At 41.8% G+C, this 14,846-nt stretch overlaps 1 protein-coding gene and 1 long non-coding RNA gene across 2 annotated transcripts in view; one reads left to right on the forward strand and one right to left on the reverse strand.

Moving 5' to 3' along the window:
• The window catches only part of LOC310847534, a 603,822-nt gene that overhangs the window by 549,072 nt on the left and 39,904 nt on the right, over window positions 1-14,846 (forward strand). The window lies entirely within an intron of this gene.
• CDC73 (cell division cycle 73) overlaps window positions 1-14,846 on the reverse strand; it is a 109,653-nt gene that overhangs the window by 66,589 nt on the left and 28,218 nt on the right. Inside the window, exons 8-9 of the mRNA XM_083745355.1 lie at window positions 11,791-11,889; window positions 9,358-9,436 (exon numbers count right to left, since the gene is read on the reverse strand). Coding sequence (XP_083601481.1) covers window positions 9,358-9,436; window positions 11,791-11,889 — 178 coding nt within the window. The remainder of the gene's footprint in view (window positions 1-9,357; window positions 9,437-11,790; window positions 11,890-14,846) is intronic.

The following is a 14,846-nucleotide window of genomic DNA, read 5'->3' on the forward strand; positions in this document are numbered from 1 at the left end:
TGCTTTGTCCTATCAGTACAGGTTGAGGCAAGTATGCAGTGCTCTGGAACAAGCAGGCATGCCACAATGATATATATCCCCCTAAGAACAACGGACCAGGTTTGAAGGGTTTGCATGCAAGCCCTTTCAGAGTTAATGGAAATTACAGAACAGCACTGTTTCTGCCCCAAGTGAGAACAGCTTTTGGCCTACAAAAGGTATTCTCCATGCCCAGAGACGAGGCAAAGGGAAGAAAGCATTTGTTTTAAATGTGATTCGAAAGAGTTATCTGTTCAATATTGTAATATATTTAAAAAGAGCTTTTATCAATTTCATTAGAGCTCAGTCTATTTGTTTTTACAGTAATAAGATTACTGTGTGCATATATAATCAATGTGTTGCATATATCTGCAATTTGCTTTTTCATTTAGCTGTACTTTCAGGGTGCCTCTATGCATACAAATTAAGCAATGAGGCAGGCTAGTTTTGAGCTATGCTCATAAACAAAAATCAGAACCACACATTTCTACCGTCTCAAACCAATTTTTCTAATTTCTCATTTCTGGTATGGAGGAGACAAATCTGTTCTGTATAAGTAAATCTCCACAACGGGGAAGCTTTTGATTCTGCCATTTCTTCACCCATCCTCCATGCCTCTTTTTCTTTCACCTTTCTGTCTTCCTCTAAATATCCACCTTAGTGTTTCTGCCACTGGAGTAAGCATGGGAAATTTTCCCAGGCCAATCTTTAATTGCCCTTACAGAAGCTGCAATGTTTGCAATATTCTAATGCTCATGAACACCTACCTTCATATCATCACCAAGCCAAGCAATGCCAGAGGTTTTTCCTGACTGCAACAAAATCTCTTAATGCATTATAATGTTAAGTGGTGACAGGTGCAAAGAGATTATATTGCCACTGTGTATTCCTGAAATGTGGCTAACTACAGCAAAAGTAGTACCTGTTTCATGAGATGTTTTACTGCATCCAAAGTAATTCATATCACAATATCTACTGCATGTATCTACCTCCACTGTGCCCACATGACAAACAAGTTTTTAGATCCAACACACAGAAACCTGTTTTCAAGACTGTGGACAATGCATGCTGTGTTATCCAGATATTTGGAAAAAACGGTTCATAAAAAGGACATAAAATTCCTATGAAAATGTCATCTTTTCACAGCCCTGCTGCTTGATACTAAACAAGAAGAACATCATGTGAAATTATACAAAAAAGAAGAAGATCCAATTTAGGTTGATTATTCAATAGTAGAAGGATCAACAACCCTGTAATACTGAAGAATGTCTATACAAACTATGGGACATTTTCATGATGCACTTTCAGAAAAAGCTCAATTCGAATGGCAAGGCTGATGGCCTTTGACAATAGTACCTGGATGATACGAGCTAATTTTAATTTACTTTACACCTAGAATGGATTATATGTACTTATGAAAGTATGTAACTTTTTATTAGTTATTATAGTGGAAGCATTATTATGAAAGAAGTGGGTGGGAAGGGAGAGCAGAGGATAGATTTGCTATGTTTAGAAAACTATCCCTTTAAAGCAGGCAGAGGCAAACTCCGGCCCTCCAGATATTTGGGACTACAATCCCATCATCCCTAGCTAACAGGACCAGTGGTCAGGGATGATGGGAATTGTAGTCCCAAACATCTGGAGGTCTGGAGTTTGCCTATGCCTGCTTTAAAGTGTGTGTGTGTGCGTGTGCGTGCGTGTGTTTTATTAAAAAGAATCTGGCCACCATTACATTAGGATTTTAGCCTTTAAGAATTTGGGCACTTAAGATTTCTACTGCTATTCTGTTCACAAGGCTGCCCTAAAAGACAGTTCAGAAGCTGAAGATACAGAGATACTCAGCTACTGTAGGAACATATTTAACTGGTAGTCCAGGTCATATCAGAGATGCTGGAAAACCCTTTGCAACCTTGGTCCTGCATATAACTAAGCATGCCTCTATAACAACTCGTGTTGTTTAAAATGTACTAGAGAGACCCTGCTCGGTGTCTACCAAGATGTTGTGACCTTTATATGAAGGGAGCACCTTACCTAGTAAGGCTTGCTCAAGTCCATCTCTGCCATTAGAAACCTTGCTGTGAAGTTCCTTTCTGTCCAGCAGTTAGGAGAGCAGGCAGAAAAAACATAAGTTCCTCTTTAATCAGAAGACAGGGGCACTAAAAATGGAATATGTCATCCATAGAGGAAAGCTCTTCAAGAACTGACTTGAGTAGGATAAAATATTCAAACATCACAGAGCAGAAATCCATGCAAGGAAGAAAAAACCCCCAAACTGGCAGGGAAGATCAGGCTGGTCAACAGATGAATAGCAGGAACGAAGGGATTTTCGTGCCTACTCTACATCAGAGCTTGCCATGCTTTTGGGGTTTGTGGGCATATCTGCAAAACTGAGAAACTGCTCTGGGCAATCCATGCACTCCACAACCTAGTACATACTTTGTCTACTCGCTACTATGGAATACTTCTTTCAAGCTTTATTTCGGTAGATTCTACAGGTGCCAGGGAAGTCCTCTGCAGGTACAGGTGTGAACACAGATGCATGTTGGTGACTCCTGATCTAAAATGGCTGACCAAAAGAGGCCCACACAAATTTAGGATTCACAACACCCCCCCAAAAGCCCAATTGGTAATTGGGGTTTCTACCTGCTGCCTTACATGCTAAACAGAAAGGAACTTTCTGAAGACTACAGTAACCACCAGAAATACTGTTTATATTTTCCACCTATTACAAACTTAAGTTGGGCAAAAAGGCAATCAGCCTGGACACTTTCAGCATCCATTCTCTGTCACAAAAATAGGAAAAGTCAGCCTAACAAAGTTCTAGTGGGGGAAAAACATGGTAAATACAACTTACAGTGTACACGTTAAACACTATATAAATTGTTTGTGAATGTAAGCTGGTTTACAAAATTCCATCAAAGACCCCAGGTTGACCAAGAAATGCAATTCAGAATGAGGCAGCGGAAAGAGCAGAAGAATTGAGTCTAAATAACTGAGTTAATGGGAGTAGGGAGAAAGGGAGTCAGGACATCCTAATGATGTCTTTAATTGCGCTTATTTGCTTTACCTGTGTAATTCATTGATTTCTATGCACTTTCATTGGAAAAAGTAAAGCAAATACAGTGGTACCTCAGTTCTCGAATGTAATCTGTTCCGGAAGGCCTTTCGACTTCTGAAATATTCAAAAACCAAGGCACAAAGGGCTGGCTGCAAGTTCAATTGGAAAAATTGGAAAATATGCAGCAGAAGCCGTTTGACTTCCGAGGCGCGTTCGAAAATGGAAGCAATTACATCAGGGTTATCAGCGTTCGAAAACCGAAACATTTAGCTTCCGAGACGCTCAAAAAACAAGATACCACTGAACCAACAGGCAAGTGCAATACATGAATCCTCTCCTGCACACACACCTACCCATCATAATGGTAGTTTATAACTATATACAGGCATGCCTTGGATAGTTTTGTTACAGGCCATCACAAAAAAATGAGTAACACAATAAAGCAAGTCACACTTTTTTGTTTCATTCCCAGAGCATATAAAAGTTACATTTACATGCCAAAGAAGGATAGAACATTTTTTATGTACGCAACAACAGCAGCAAGAATACTCATCGCAAAGTATTGGAAGACACAAGATCTACCCACCCTGGAAGAATGGCAGATGAAGGTGATAGACTACATGGGATTGGCAGAAATGACTGGCAGAATCCGAGACCAGGGAAGAGAGACGGCGGAAGAAGACTGGAAGAAATTTAAGGACTATCTGGGGAAATACTATAAAGTTAGTGAATGCTAGAATGATGTTGGTTAGAAATTAAGTGGTTTTCAGCTGTAATGAATAAGATAAACTGGGGGGGGGGGGAGAAAGAAAGAAAGGTTGAAAATTAAGTGAAAACTAATGGCGAGGATTTGCTGAATTAATAATTTGAATTGGGATACAAAAAGGGGAGGTATAAGGAGTTCTGGGAAGTAAGTTAAAAGAAAATAAGTGAATGGAATTTTATGTGTTTTTAAATTGTTTTAGTTTTGTATTTTTGTTATATTTTGTTTTTTCTTTTTGTATAATCTTTGAAACGTCAATAAATATTTTTTTTTTAAAAAAATAAAAGTTACATTTACACTATACTGTAGTCTATTAAGCCACCTCCCATTCCCGGTTGCAGGGCTGTAAGGGGGGGAAACCCAGCCCCAACCCTAGCCAGCTCTACTCCCCACATCACCAGAAGACAGGTGGCAGTTCCAGGGGGCTTCCTTCCCCTGGAAACGGCTAAGCTGTCTGCTGCAATATCTGCATGCACGCTACCTGCCTGCAATGTGTATTTTTCAGTATAGTGCAACTATTACAGTTAACACATGCAAATGCTCATCCAGTTGACATCAGGTTGACATTCAACTGCTGATTGAGAGCAATATGGAATTTCTTCTTTCTGTATCAGATTTTCTTCTTCAACCCATTCATTTTTGCATTCATTAAAATATTTAGTACTTTTGCTTCACCACACGACTTATGCCATAAAAATGAATAATTCAATACAAATATAAATGAATGCTCAAATCAGCTTTGAACATAAAAAAACAAATTTTAAAGCAGCTTAAAAAAATAAGCTATCAGAATTAATTTGTATGAAATGAGAGAATCATAGCAAAAAAAAATTAAGTATACAGCAATGCTACAAGACCTGGGTAACATTAAGGAGATTTTGAAGGTGGTTTTTTTTTAAAGGAAAGAAGGCTGAGGGCAATAGATATCTTGTGATGATAGTTAGAGGTCTTTACTGTTTTTGCAGCTTAATCACATTTTCCACTTGAGTGTTTGGTGTGTCACAGAGACAGAGTTATTTTTATCAGACAGTAACCATTTCCAAAAAATTACTTGTACTTTGTCAAAGGCTGATGTATTCTGCTTAAAGGTTTGCCAGTGTTTATTACCATGCTCTGTTAAACCCATAGGGCTTTTTATTCACAAGATATGAAGCCGTGACTCTGTTCTTATAATCTTTGAGGACACGAAATCGCTTTAGAAAGGATGTGAATATTTCCTTTTTACAAAGCTATTACCAGCTGTGGGGGAAATACACTCTGCAACCCAATCTCCATTGTTTTCTTCAAACCAGAAAAACTGAACAACACAGTCTTAACAGAAAGCATGCCTGAAAAGCATGCAACAGACTAAGGGACATGGCATTAACTAAACTGGATTGCCATTACAGAAGGCATGGGGAGTGATAGCACAGACAGACACACTGTGCAAAGGCAGCATGAGGTTTGCTGAAGAGGAGTTGCATACTGTATATGTTATGGGCAGCAAATTTTGAATTCCACAACCATCTTTGCCCAGTATACTGGAGCAATGGTAATTCTGCACTACTGTTTTGTGCTATATCTAAGGATATAGCATTGCTATATTAGCTAACATGGGGTATATGGGGGTAGTACCTCTGGTGGGTAGTTTGCCAACCTTTGGTCCCCACGCTGCACGCAGCTCTCACCTGTGGCTCCTAGAAGCTGTCAGCACGCAACAGTGGCCACACCCCAGAAAAGATTTGACTGGCTGGCTAAACCAAATAAAGGTAGCTGATGGATCTCAAACGCTCAGTGAGTTTGGGACTTCTCTGGTGGATTGAGCGGATGAGACCAATAGCGGTACCAATGGTCAAGAAGGCATTTTCTGCATGTGCTGTAGAGGGAAGTGAAGGATAGGTGGGGCCCATCAACCTAGGAAGGCAGCCCATCTACAGTGTTAGAAACTGATATATTAAAAGCTAGGAGCCATATGGCACCTTAGACCTAGGTTACGGGCGCAACAATGGAATGTCTGGGCATGTTATTTTTATAACAAGAATACAAAGCTGAAAATGAATGAACTGCAGCTAAAATATTATGTTCATTTTTCACATGGTCTAGTCCACAGGTGTCAAACACAACGCCCTCCAGACCTCATCATGTGGCCCGTGTAGCCGCCGTTCTCACTGCTGTTCTCGTCCGTCCAGTGCACCATCGCCTGGTTGTGCACCGCGTCGCCTTTCAGCACGAAGGAGGTGGTGAGAGAGACGCCGCCTCCGGAGGTCCCCCGCCGGCGCGACCCCGCAGGCCGCCCGCCTCGTCCCGTGGGCTGCCGCTCCGGTCCGGCGGCCGCACCGCCCAGGAGGCGCCCAGCACGAGCAGCAGCAGCAAGCGGAGCTGCCCGGCCGAACGCTCCTCCGCACGCCCCGGCAGCCGCTGCTAGCGCCATGCTCGGCCTTCGCTGCGCCGCCTGGCAGGGGTGCGAGTCTGGCAGGCGAGGCGCGGAGGCGGAGGACGGGAGGGAGCGAGTCGAGATGGAGGTGGGAGCGCGGCGCGGACACGCGGCGTGGGAAACAACGTGCCAGCAGGGCTTCCACGCCCAGGCAAGGCGCAGCGCCGCCCTCTGCTGGCGGGCCCCACCGAGCCCCGGAGCCCGGCCGGACGCCTTCCCCGACAGCTGCTGGCAAGTGGATGGGAGCCCAGCGCCTCCTCAGCCTCTGCTTGCCACGGAGGGCAAGGGGAGGCAGCTGCCTCAGGCAGCCGGATCCACAGGGGCAGCTCGGCCCGTCGTGGAAATGTGCTTCCTCCACCAGGGCCAGATTTGGGGCCGTGCGGGCGCCCCGAGCCAAGAGAGCACAAAATAATGATAACGATGCCTATTTATTCTAGGGGGGGGGGGCAAATTTTGTCCTCACTCAGGGTGCCATATTACCAAAGTCTGTCCCTCCCCCCTCAATGGGATTTGAAATCCAGGGATTTGAAATCCAATAAATTCCTAGGAGTGCCCTTGTCCGTACTGAGTAAGCCCCTCAGCCCCTAAAAGCAGATGATACCAACTTTTCAACATTGTGATAGTGATGTTGTGATACGGTAGCGATATATTGCAGTGTTGAAAAGCAGAGGGAGGAACAAGCAGCATTGGCCCCCGTCAGAAATACCCCCCCCCCGCCAGCGCCTGGCACAGGGAGGAGGCAGCAACAGGCAGAGAAGGGAGAGAAGGCACAGACAAGCCCCAGCCACAAGACGCAGTCCAGTAAAGGTGCCCTCAGACTGGGCCTGCACAATGTTATGATACATCACCACTGGGGCAGACTTTAGTAATCTTTCATAACAGGGGTGTCAGCTTGAATAAAATATTGAGGGGGGGCAGGTAGGCCCCCCCTCACATCATCATCATAATTTATTACTGGTCAAAGACCAGCTCGAACCTCACATAATTTATCACATGACACACACACCCCATTTAAATGTCAAAGCCCATCAACTTCGGGGGTCTCAGCCTGATCAAATATTTTAGGCCAACCGGCCCTTTGAGGGTGACCAAACTGCTGATGCGGCCCCCAATGAATTTGAGTTTGACACCCCTGGTCTAGTCCTTCCCCTGCCCACCCCCTAATATTCTTAAGAGGGTCTCTTTCTACTTCAGAGTAGCTGATGGATCTCAAACGCTCAAACTCTGCAGTTTTAATCTGAAATCTTGAGCGCAATACTGCACACAGAGCTCATAAACAGCTCGTGCTAATGAAATTCCCTGTCGCAAAATGTGCCTAGAACAATGGGAGTTTCGAACACTGCATATCCAGGAGAAGGAAAACTCCAGTCCTAAACTTCTGCTGCCTTGCAGGGTATCTTCAGGAGGAGAAAAGGCTAAGGAGTAAATGCTACACAAATCCAGAATGGAGTCCCTAAGATGATAGGATGGCTCCTTGCACACTTCTTTCCAGCTACTCCTGCAGCCAAGCTGGTGCCAAATGTACTGCTTTGCTTTCCTTTGGACCGTGTCAGTGAGGCTGAGAGGGGAGTCTTGTAATCTGGGGCAGCCCTGGACCTCCATACACACTGCCCAGGTGTGCATCCTGGGAAAATCATTTAGGTGCTGCTAATGCAGCCATGAGACCCTCAGAGGCGTGCTCCGTTGTCTCTTGAGACAGACAGATGCCAAGAACATTAACTAACATTGTCAAAGCGCATATAAAATGGGCAGAACAGTAATTATTCAACCAGAGCTGTAATAATTGTTCACATGAACAAGAACACGGCCACCTGTATGGCATGCCAATCATTTGGAAAGAAATTCTGAGTGTCTGATTCCATGTTTACCCAAGCTCAGCTATCCTGTGGTTCCTTTCAGTACACTTATTAAATGTATAAGCTACCTTTATATTTAAAGCATCATTTCACAAGACATCAAGTCACAGAACATTAGATGAAAAAATAAAACTCCTGGCATCGAAATTTTGTGATAGCAGAAGAGCCACAGCCAATTGGGGCCTCTTCATTTGGGGCCAACACAATGCAGCTACAGTTAAGGGGCCTAGATTCTGCACTCCCTATCACCAGCAACCCCTCTACTCTTGAGCATGAGTCCCTCCCAGCCTTTCTAAGGTTTGTGGATGATAGTGCTAATCAGAGTCCACTCTTCACAAGTGGAAATTGCAGCCTAAAGCAGGTTAAAATCCTGATTTAAGAAGACAAGATCTGCAGTGCCAACTCAGAATCATCTTGATCCTTAATTTGTGGAACTGGTGACAATATGTTCAGAGGTTGTGCTGGGATCCTTCCATCAGTGGAGGGCTCTCATATGGATACAACTCAGTGGCCACAATGTAGAATGTCAAATTGTGATGGCAACTGGTACACCTTTGTTCAGAGGTATGTACACACAGAGAGAGAAAGATTGACAGAAAATGAGTGTCTGACATATTTTATTCTTACACCTCTCTGGAGAGGGGTGGAAAGACGAGACTCTTCCCAATAACATATTAATTAATGGAGACACTCTAGGGATATAATTTATCAGGAAACTAGGCTTTTGTTTAACAGGAAAGCAGAACTGAAATAATTACCTCAGCTTTTCTAGAGTTGATAAAGAAAAGATGATTGTTTAAGTACCAAGTGTCAGAACTGTCTAGCTGATCGGTACTATCAGCAAAGAAACTATGAATATGACATATCAGGAATTCATAAAATTCAAATATAGGTATTTACTATTTTAAAAGTACCATTTGCTTCTTAATAGCTATGTCTTATTTCATTTTCCCCATTAATCTGCTACTTTTTCGGAAACAGGTTCCTGATCAACACGGTCAACTCCAGGGATTTGAAAATAAGCATACAGTGGTACCTCATGTTACGTACTTAATCTTCCGTTCGCATCCCGGGGCAAAGGTCGCAACAAGGGGCATCTATTTCCGGGTTAGCGGAGCGCGTAACCCGCAGCATTCGGAAGGGGGCCGGTAAGTTACACAAGGTACGACTGTACTGTTTTACTTATCATGTGTGCCCTCTCCCAATCAAAATTGCTGACACTGAAAACAGGTAACACAAGTAAACTTACCTTCCTTTCCTTTAAACCTTTCCTGATCATATCTGTTATAGGCCGCTGGAATTGGCTGCTTGTTGCGCAAAGTGGGGTCCTGAAAACAAAAATGTAAAGTATAAGTTTTGTGGCATGCTAATGTAAGTCATAATAAAAAAAATACACTTAGATTATTATTACGATATGTGAAATGATGATGCAGAATTTACTTTGGGTTATATCCAATGGATTTGCTTAATGCAATCAATACATTTGCTTTTCGCCACTTCCTCCTAGCTCTGCAGGCTCCTGCACCCTTTGAAAAGCTGTTTTTGCATGTCAAGAAACCCTATTAAATATTAAGCAGAGGGTTGCAGCAAATAGGGGAACTTGGGAAAAAACCATGTTCCCCATCTAACGGAACATTAGATGTTCACTAGCACAAAACTGTATTTGGATTCAACTCTTACTGTTTTAATATATTCAAAGGTACTTCATATTAAACCTGATTTGCTATTTAAGCTTATCTACTGACTTCTAAAACTAGTGGAAAGGTCTTCCAAACTTAGCACAATATCATACTGTACTAAGTGAGGCTCAATTTAAAGAGTTAGCAAAGCAATGCAAGAGCTGTTTTCCAGTTGCCTGATGCCAGTGCCATGGAAGCTTTCCTAAACCAAAACCAAAAAAACCCCCCAAAACAGATTAGATGGATAAAAGTGGTTCCAACGCCATTATTGAATTGATCCACATGGTTAATATTTAGAAATGTTATTGGCATGGCAAGGGTCAGTAGTTCTCAAACTAATCCAACAACTTATGAATTAAACCTAAGAGAAAGAATGGAATATATATACGAAGAACATAAAGAACACAGTAATCTTTATGTAGCTTTTATTGATCTTTCGACCCCTAATAATTGAAATTGACTGCCAACCAATTTGCCTTTTCTAACCAAAATTGCCGACACTGAGAACAGGTATACAGGTTCCAACAAGTCAGAGGTGTTTATTGCTAAGTAAATGCCATTTGGAACTGAGATGCACAGATTAAGTACAAACTTGGGAGGAGCGGAAGCTTTCCCTAAGTGTAATTGAAATGCTGTCAGCCTAATGGGGCAGCAAATTCCAATTCATCCATCTTTTGCATAGGCCATTTACTAACACGGTTTCAATCATTCGGTACAGCGTACGTGAAACAAAGTCCCATCCATTTCAATGTTCAAGTGGCCATCGCAGTTCTGGACGTCATCTTATCATTACATGCAAGTTACGGCGAGAATGGAAAGAGTGCACCGGACTTTGGTACAACTAGGAATATGAATTTTGGAAAGTGGGAATTTGAGCCAACTCAACCACCAGGTATTGTGCCTCATCATCATTACTTTGTAACACCAGGCTGCCATTGGTTTTAAGTCCTGGTCACCTTGCTGATTCTAGATAAACAAACTCTATCCTAACTAAGTGACACGGAAAACACAGAAAGGCATGGAAACAGCAGGGGGATAGAAGAAGAGCTGAGATATGCCAACGAAGGTCCACAGCAGAGGCAAAACCTGAATGCCATCCAGAAAGAGTGGTAATTAAAGTACCCTCTGTAACAGATCCACTATTAATAAAACTAAACAGTATAATAGTATTTTAGGGAGTCTTGTTAGTAGAATCTACACCAATTTGGAATTTGGGGCAGTATACAATACAGGGACATTTGGTTGCACAATATAATTTCTCTTCCCTCTCTTCTCCAATCTGCACACTAAACCTGTTCTGGGGGTTATTCCAGGCTTCTGGAGCAGATTTGGGGTGGGTGTGCTTGCACGGAGAGCAACTTTCGTTGCACAAACTGAAATTCTTGCACTAACAGAACTATTTTGTTGGATGCTGCCCTTGTTTTTGAATAAATCTGTTTTATTTCACACAAGTATATGGATTCAAACACTTCCTACGTTTATTCTGGACTCTTTTTTTTGAAAAAATGTTGCTACAGTCAAACCTTAGTTGTTGAACGTAATCCTTTCTGGAAGCCTCTTCGGCTTCCAAAACGTTCAATAACCAAGGCACTGCTTCCGCCTAGTTGCAAGAGCTTTGGATGTTCGGGTTCTGAAAAACATTTGAAAACCAGAACACTTACTTCCGGGTTTTCAACATTTGGGAGCTGAAACATACGATAACCGAGGCATTCGGAAACCGAGATTTGACTGTACTTGGAATTTTAAGGAAAGTACAAGTGCCAACATTGCCAAAGTCCTTTTAAAATTAGCAAGCATTCTGTTTCAATTGTCTACATAATTTCTTCCAGAGTGTAAGTCTTCACATAAACCTCACTTCTGTAATATGGACGTTCAAACTATTGCCATGACAAAATACATGGGAAGCAGTATTAAAGGTATCTGTTTTGCAATTAAATGCTCAGTACCTGAATCCTTTTGCTTTTTAATTAAACCCAAATCCCTTACTGAGGAATATGTCTTACCACTGGTGCAGTATTTGGTGCTGGTCTTTGTTCAGGTGCACGTCCTTCTTCTCTTGCTTTGACGGACTGAAGAATTGCAAAAATGTTCTTGGCAAAGTTCTAGAACACAAGAGATTGAGTGTTATGCTATTTATCTGTTACCCAGTGTCTTCTGAAGCAGTGTATAACAGAAATGTGTGGTATATAAATTTACATCTATACAGTGTACTACAAAGTATAGCTAGAAGCCACAATTTTGAGAAATGCAACTGACAAAACCACTGAATATTTTCTGCCACTCTTCTGTCTCTTACTGTTTGCACATTTTCAGACAGTAAGTGATAATAAGTAGCATGTGAAACAGCTTTTAGTCAATTTGCACATGCACATGAGTTGTCACATATTTCCAGTTTCTGTCTCTTTGCACAAATGTATTAAAGGAAGAGAGACTTTAATGCTTAGAAAATACAAAGTAGCTAGTGACAAATGCCCTCCTCTTAAGACTTGGTGACAGTTTCCTTTCTTCAGCTTGGTACAAGTGGAGGAAAAGGCAGGTGTGAAGTTTAGTTAGTGACCTTTGTATGTAAATGACCCTTGCAACCCTGGGCTCATTTTGGAGGAAACACAGGATATAAATCTATTTGATAAAATGTGTGTCTACATGAGTACTAGCGCATACGTTCTAATTAATTACAATAATCTTTCTCTCCATGAAATGCGAAGAGGTTTTATGAACTCTACCCAATGCTCCTATGTATTACAACATAAAGAATAATGAAGTCAGCCCATAATTATCAATAAAATATCAATAAAACATCAGTAGATACTGATCGGTTAAAAAGAGTAATACAAATTGTGACAGACTGCCTACAGTACAGTTTTCAGAAGACATCAGAGAGAAGGCAAAAGTGGTCCACTGAGGCTCTTGAACTTGCCGATCGGAAGGTCATTGGTTTGAATCTGTTGAATGGGGTGAGCGCCCATTGCTCTGCTCCAGCTTCTGCCAACCTTGCAGATTGAAAGTATACCAGTGCAAGTAGATAAATAGGTACCACTGTGGCAGGAAGGTAAACAGAATTTCATGCGCTCTGGTTTCCGTCACGGTGTTCCGTTGCACCAGAAGCGGTTTAGTCATGTTGGCCACATGACCTGGAAAGTTGTCTGTGGACAAACGCCAACTCCCTCAGCCTGAAAGCAAGATGAGCACCACACCTCATAGTTGCCTTTGACTGGACTTAACTGTCCAGGGGTCTTTACCTTACCTATCCATTGATCAATGTTTTACTATGAACCATATTATAAAAATATATCCTAGAACATTAAGAAAAATCCTTATGTAGCTTTTATTGATCTTTCTGCAGGATTTGACTCTATTAATCAAAACAGCTGGGAGAAATTTCAAATTGCCAATATCAAATGCAGATTTACACTATTGATCCACGAAGTATACGGCTACGCAGAAATGAGGCTCCGAGTAGGTTTAAAGGGTGGTAAGGTTGGTGATTTTAAAACGTCAAAAGGAGTAAAGTGAGATTGCATTCTGGCTCCCACTCTTTTTAATTTTTATCTTAATGATTTGGTGCCTATTTAGCCAATGCAAACTTCCCCTCTCCAGTAATTAGAGACAGAAAGATTTCAATCTTGATGTATGCAGATTATTTAGTACCCCTCTCTCTTTCCTCAAAAATCTCTTGGAGGTGTATAGCACATACTGTAAACAGGAAAGCCTAGCTACAAATTACTCTTAAGACCAACATTATGATTTTTGGCAGACACAGACCTACATAGAAATGATGCTTGGATCAGCAGGCCATAGAACAAACTCACTCATTTAGATACATGGGTGCACTCTTTAATGAAATCCTCTCATGGAAGTGTCATCTGGAGACAGTAAAAGTCAAAGCACAGAAAACCATAGGGGCACTGATGAAATCCTATTACCAAAAGGAAGGTCAGCTGACTGAACCGTCCCTAAAGATAGTTGGTAGCAAAGGGCTTACTCCAATGCTCCATGGCTCTGAAATCTGGGGCTCTGATTCAAACTCCATTAAAGATTTGAAAACTGGACAGAATACAGTCATACCTCGGGTTGAAGTAGCTTCAGGTTAAGTATTTTCGGGTTGCGCTCTGCGGCGACCCGAAAGTAACGGAGCGCATTACTTCTGGGTTTCGCTTCTCGTGCATGCGCACTCAAAATGACGTCACACACATGCGCGGAAGCGGCGGAACGCGACCCGCAGACACGTGTTACGTTTACTTCAGGATGCGAAGGGGGCTCCGTTCGTATCCAGAGGTACCACTGTATATTTTTTTCTGGAAGCTTTACTCTCCACCATCAGGAATATCAACAGCTCTTTCTCGTAAAGAGGTGGCCAACAATTAAGGAAAGAGCGTCCACAAAAAGGGAGTTTCAACTAGAATATATGTTTAAGAGATTTTAAAATTTAAATGTTCTGTAACTAAACTATATCCTGACCACCTGGCAGCATAAAAGGAGGGTACATAAACCTGGATGCAGGGCATAAATACTAGTAATCTGGTAATCTAGTTGTAAATGTTGATTTCTATGGGTATACTCCAAACATGACTAATATTGGATCTTGCCTTAAAGCATAAAAAGCTAGGTACACTAGAAAAATGATGACTCGGGATGTGCACAAATGTGTAAGAAGAAGAAAAACATAATATAGGCCTTTCAAACCAAGAAAATTACTATGTTAACCCTATTAAAAGGAGCTCAGCATGAGGCAGCATAAGTAAACCATATTAGGCTGTTTAAAAGCAGCATATAATGCTAATATCAGTCATATTTAAAAGGGCACATATTTAACAATTTTACATCAACTCTCAAGATGCACTTCATATTGAATGGCATATGTACACAACAGATGTCCTCCATTACCGATAATTCTAAGTAATAATGAATGTATTCAGTAGCAGAGCTCCCTGCAAAACATTTATAATGCAAAATGGTTCTCTCCTATTAAGTATGGAAACATTAAAGCATCAAAAACAGACACAAGCTGCAAAGTTCTAAGTGTGCTACATTCTTAGTAATGTGCCTGTCTTGCACGTTG

This window comes from Podarcis gaigeae, assembly GCF_964106915.1.
Source record: "Podarcis gaigeae genome assembly, chromosome: 6".
Lineage (NCBI taxonomy): Eukaryota > Metazoa > Chordata > Lepidosauria > Squamata > Lacertidae > Podarcis > Podarcis gaigeae.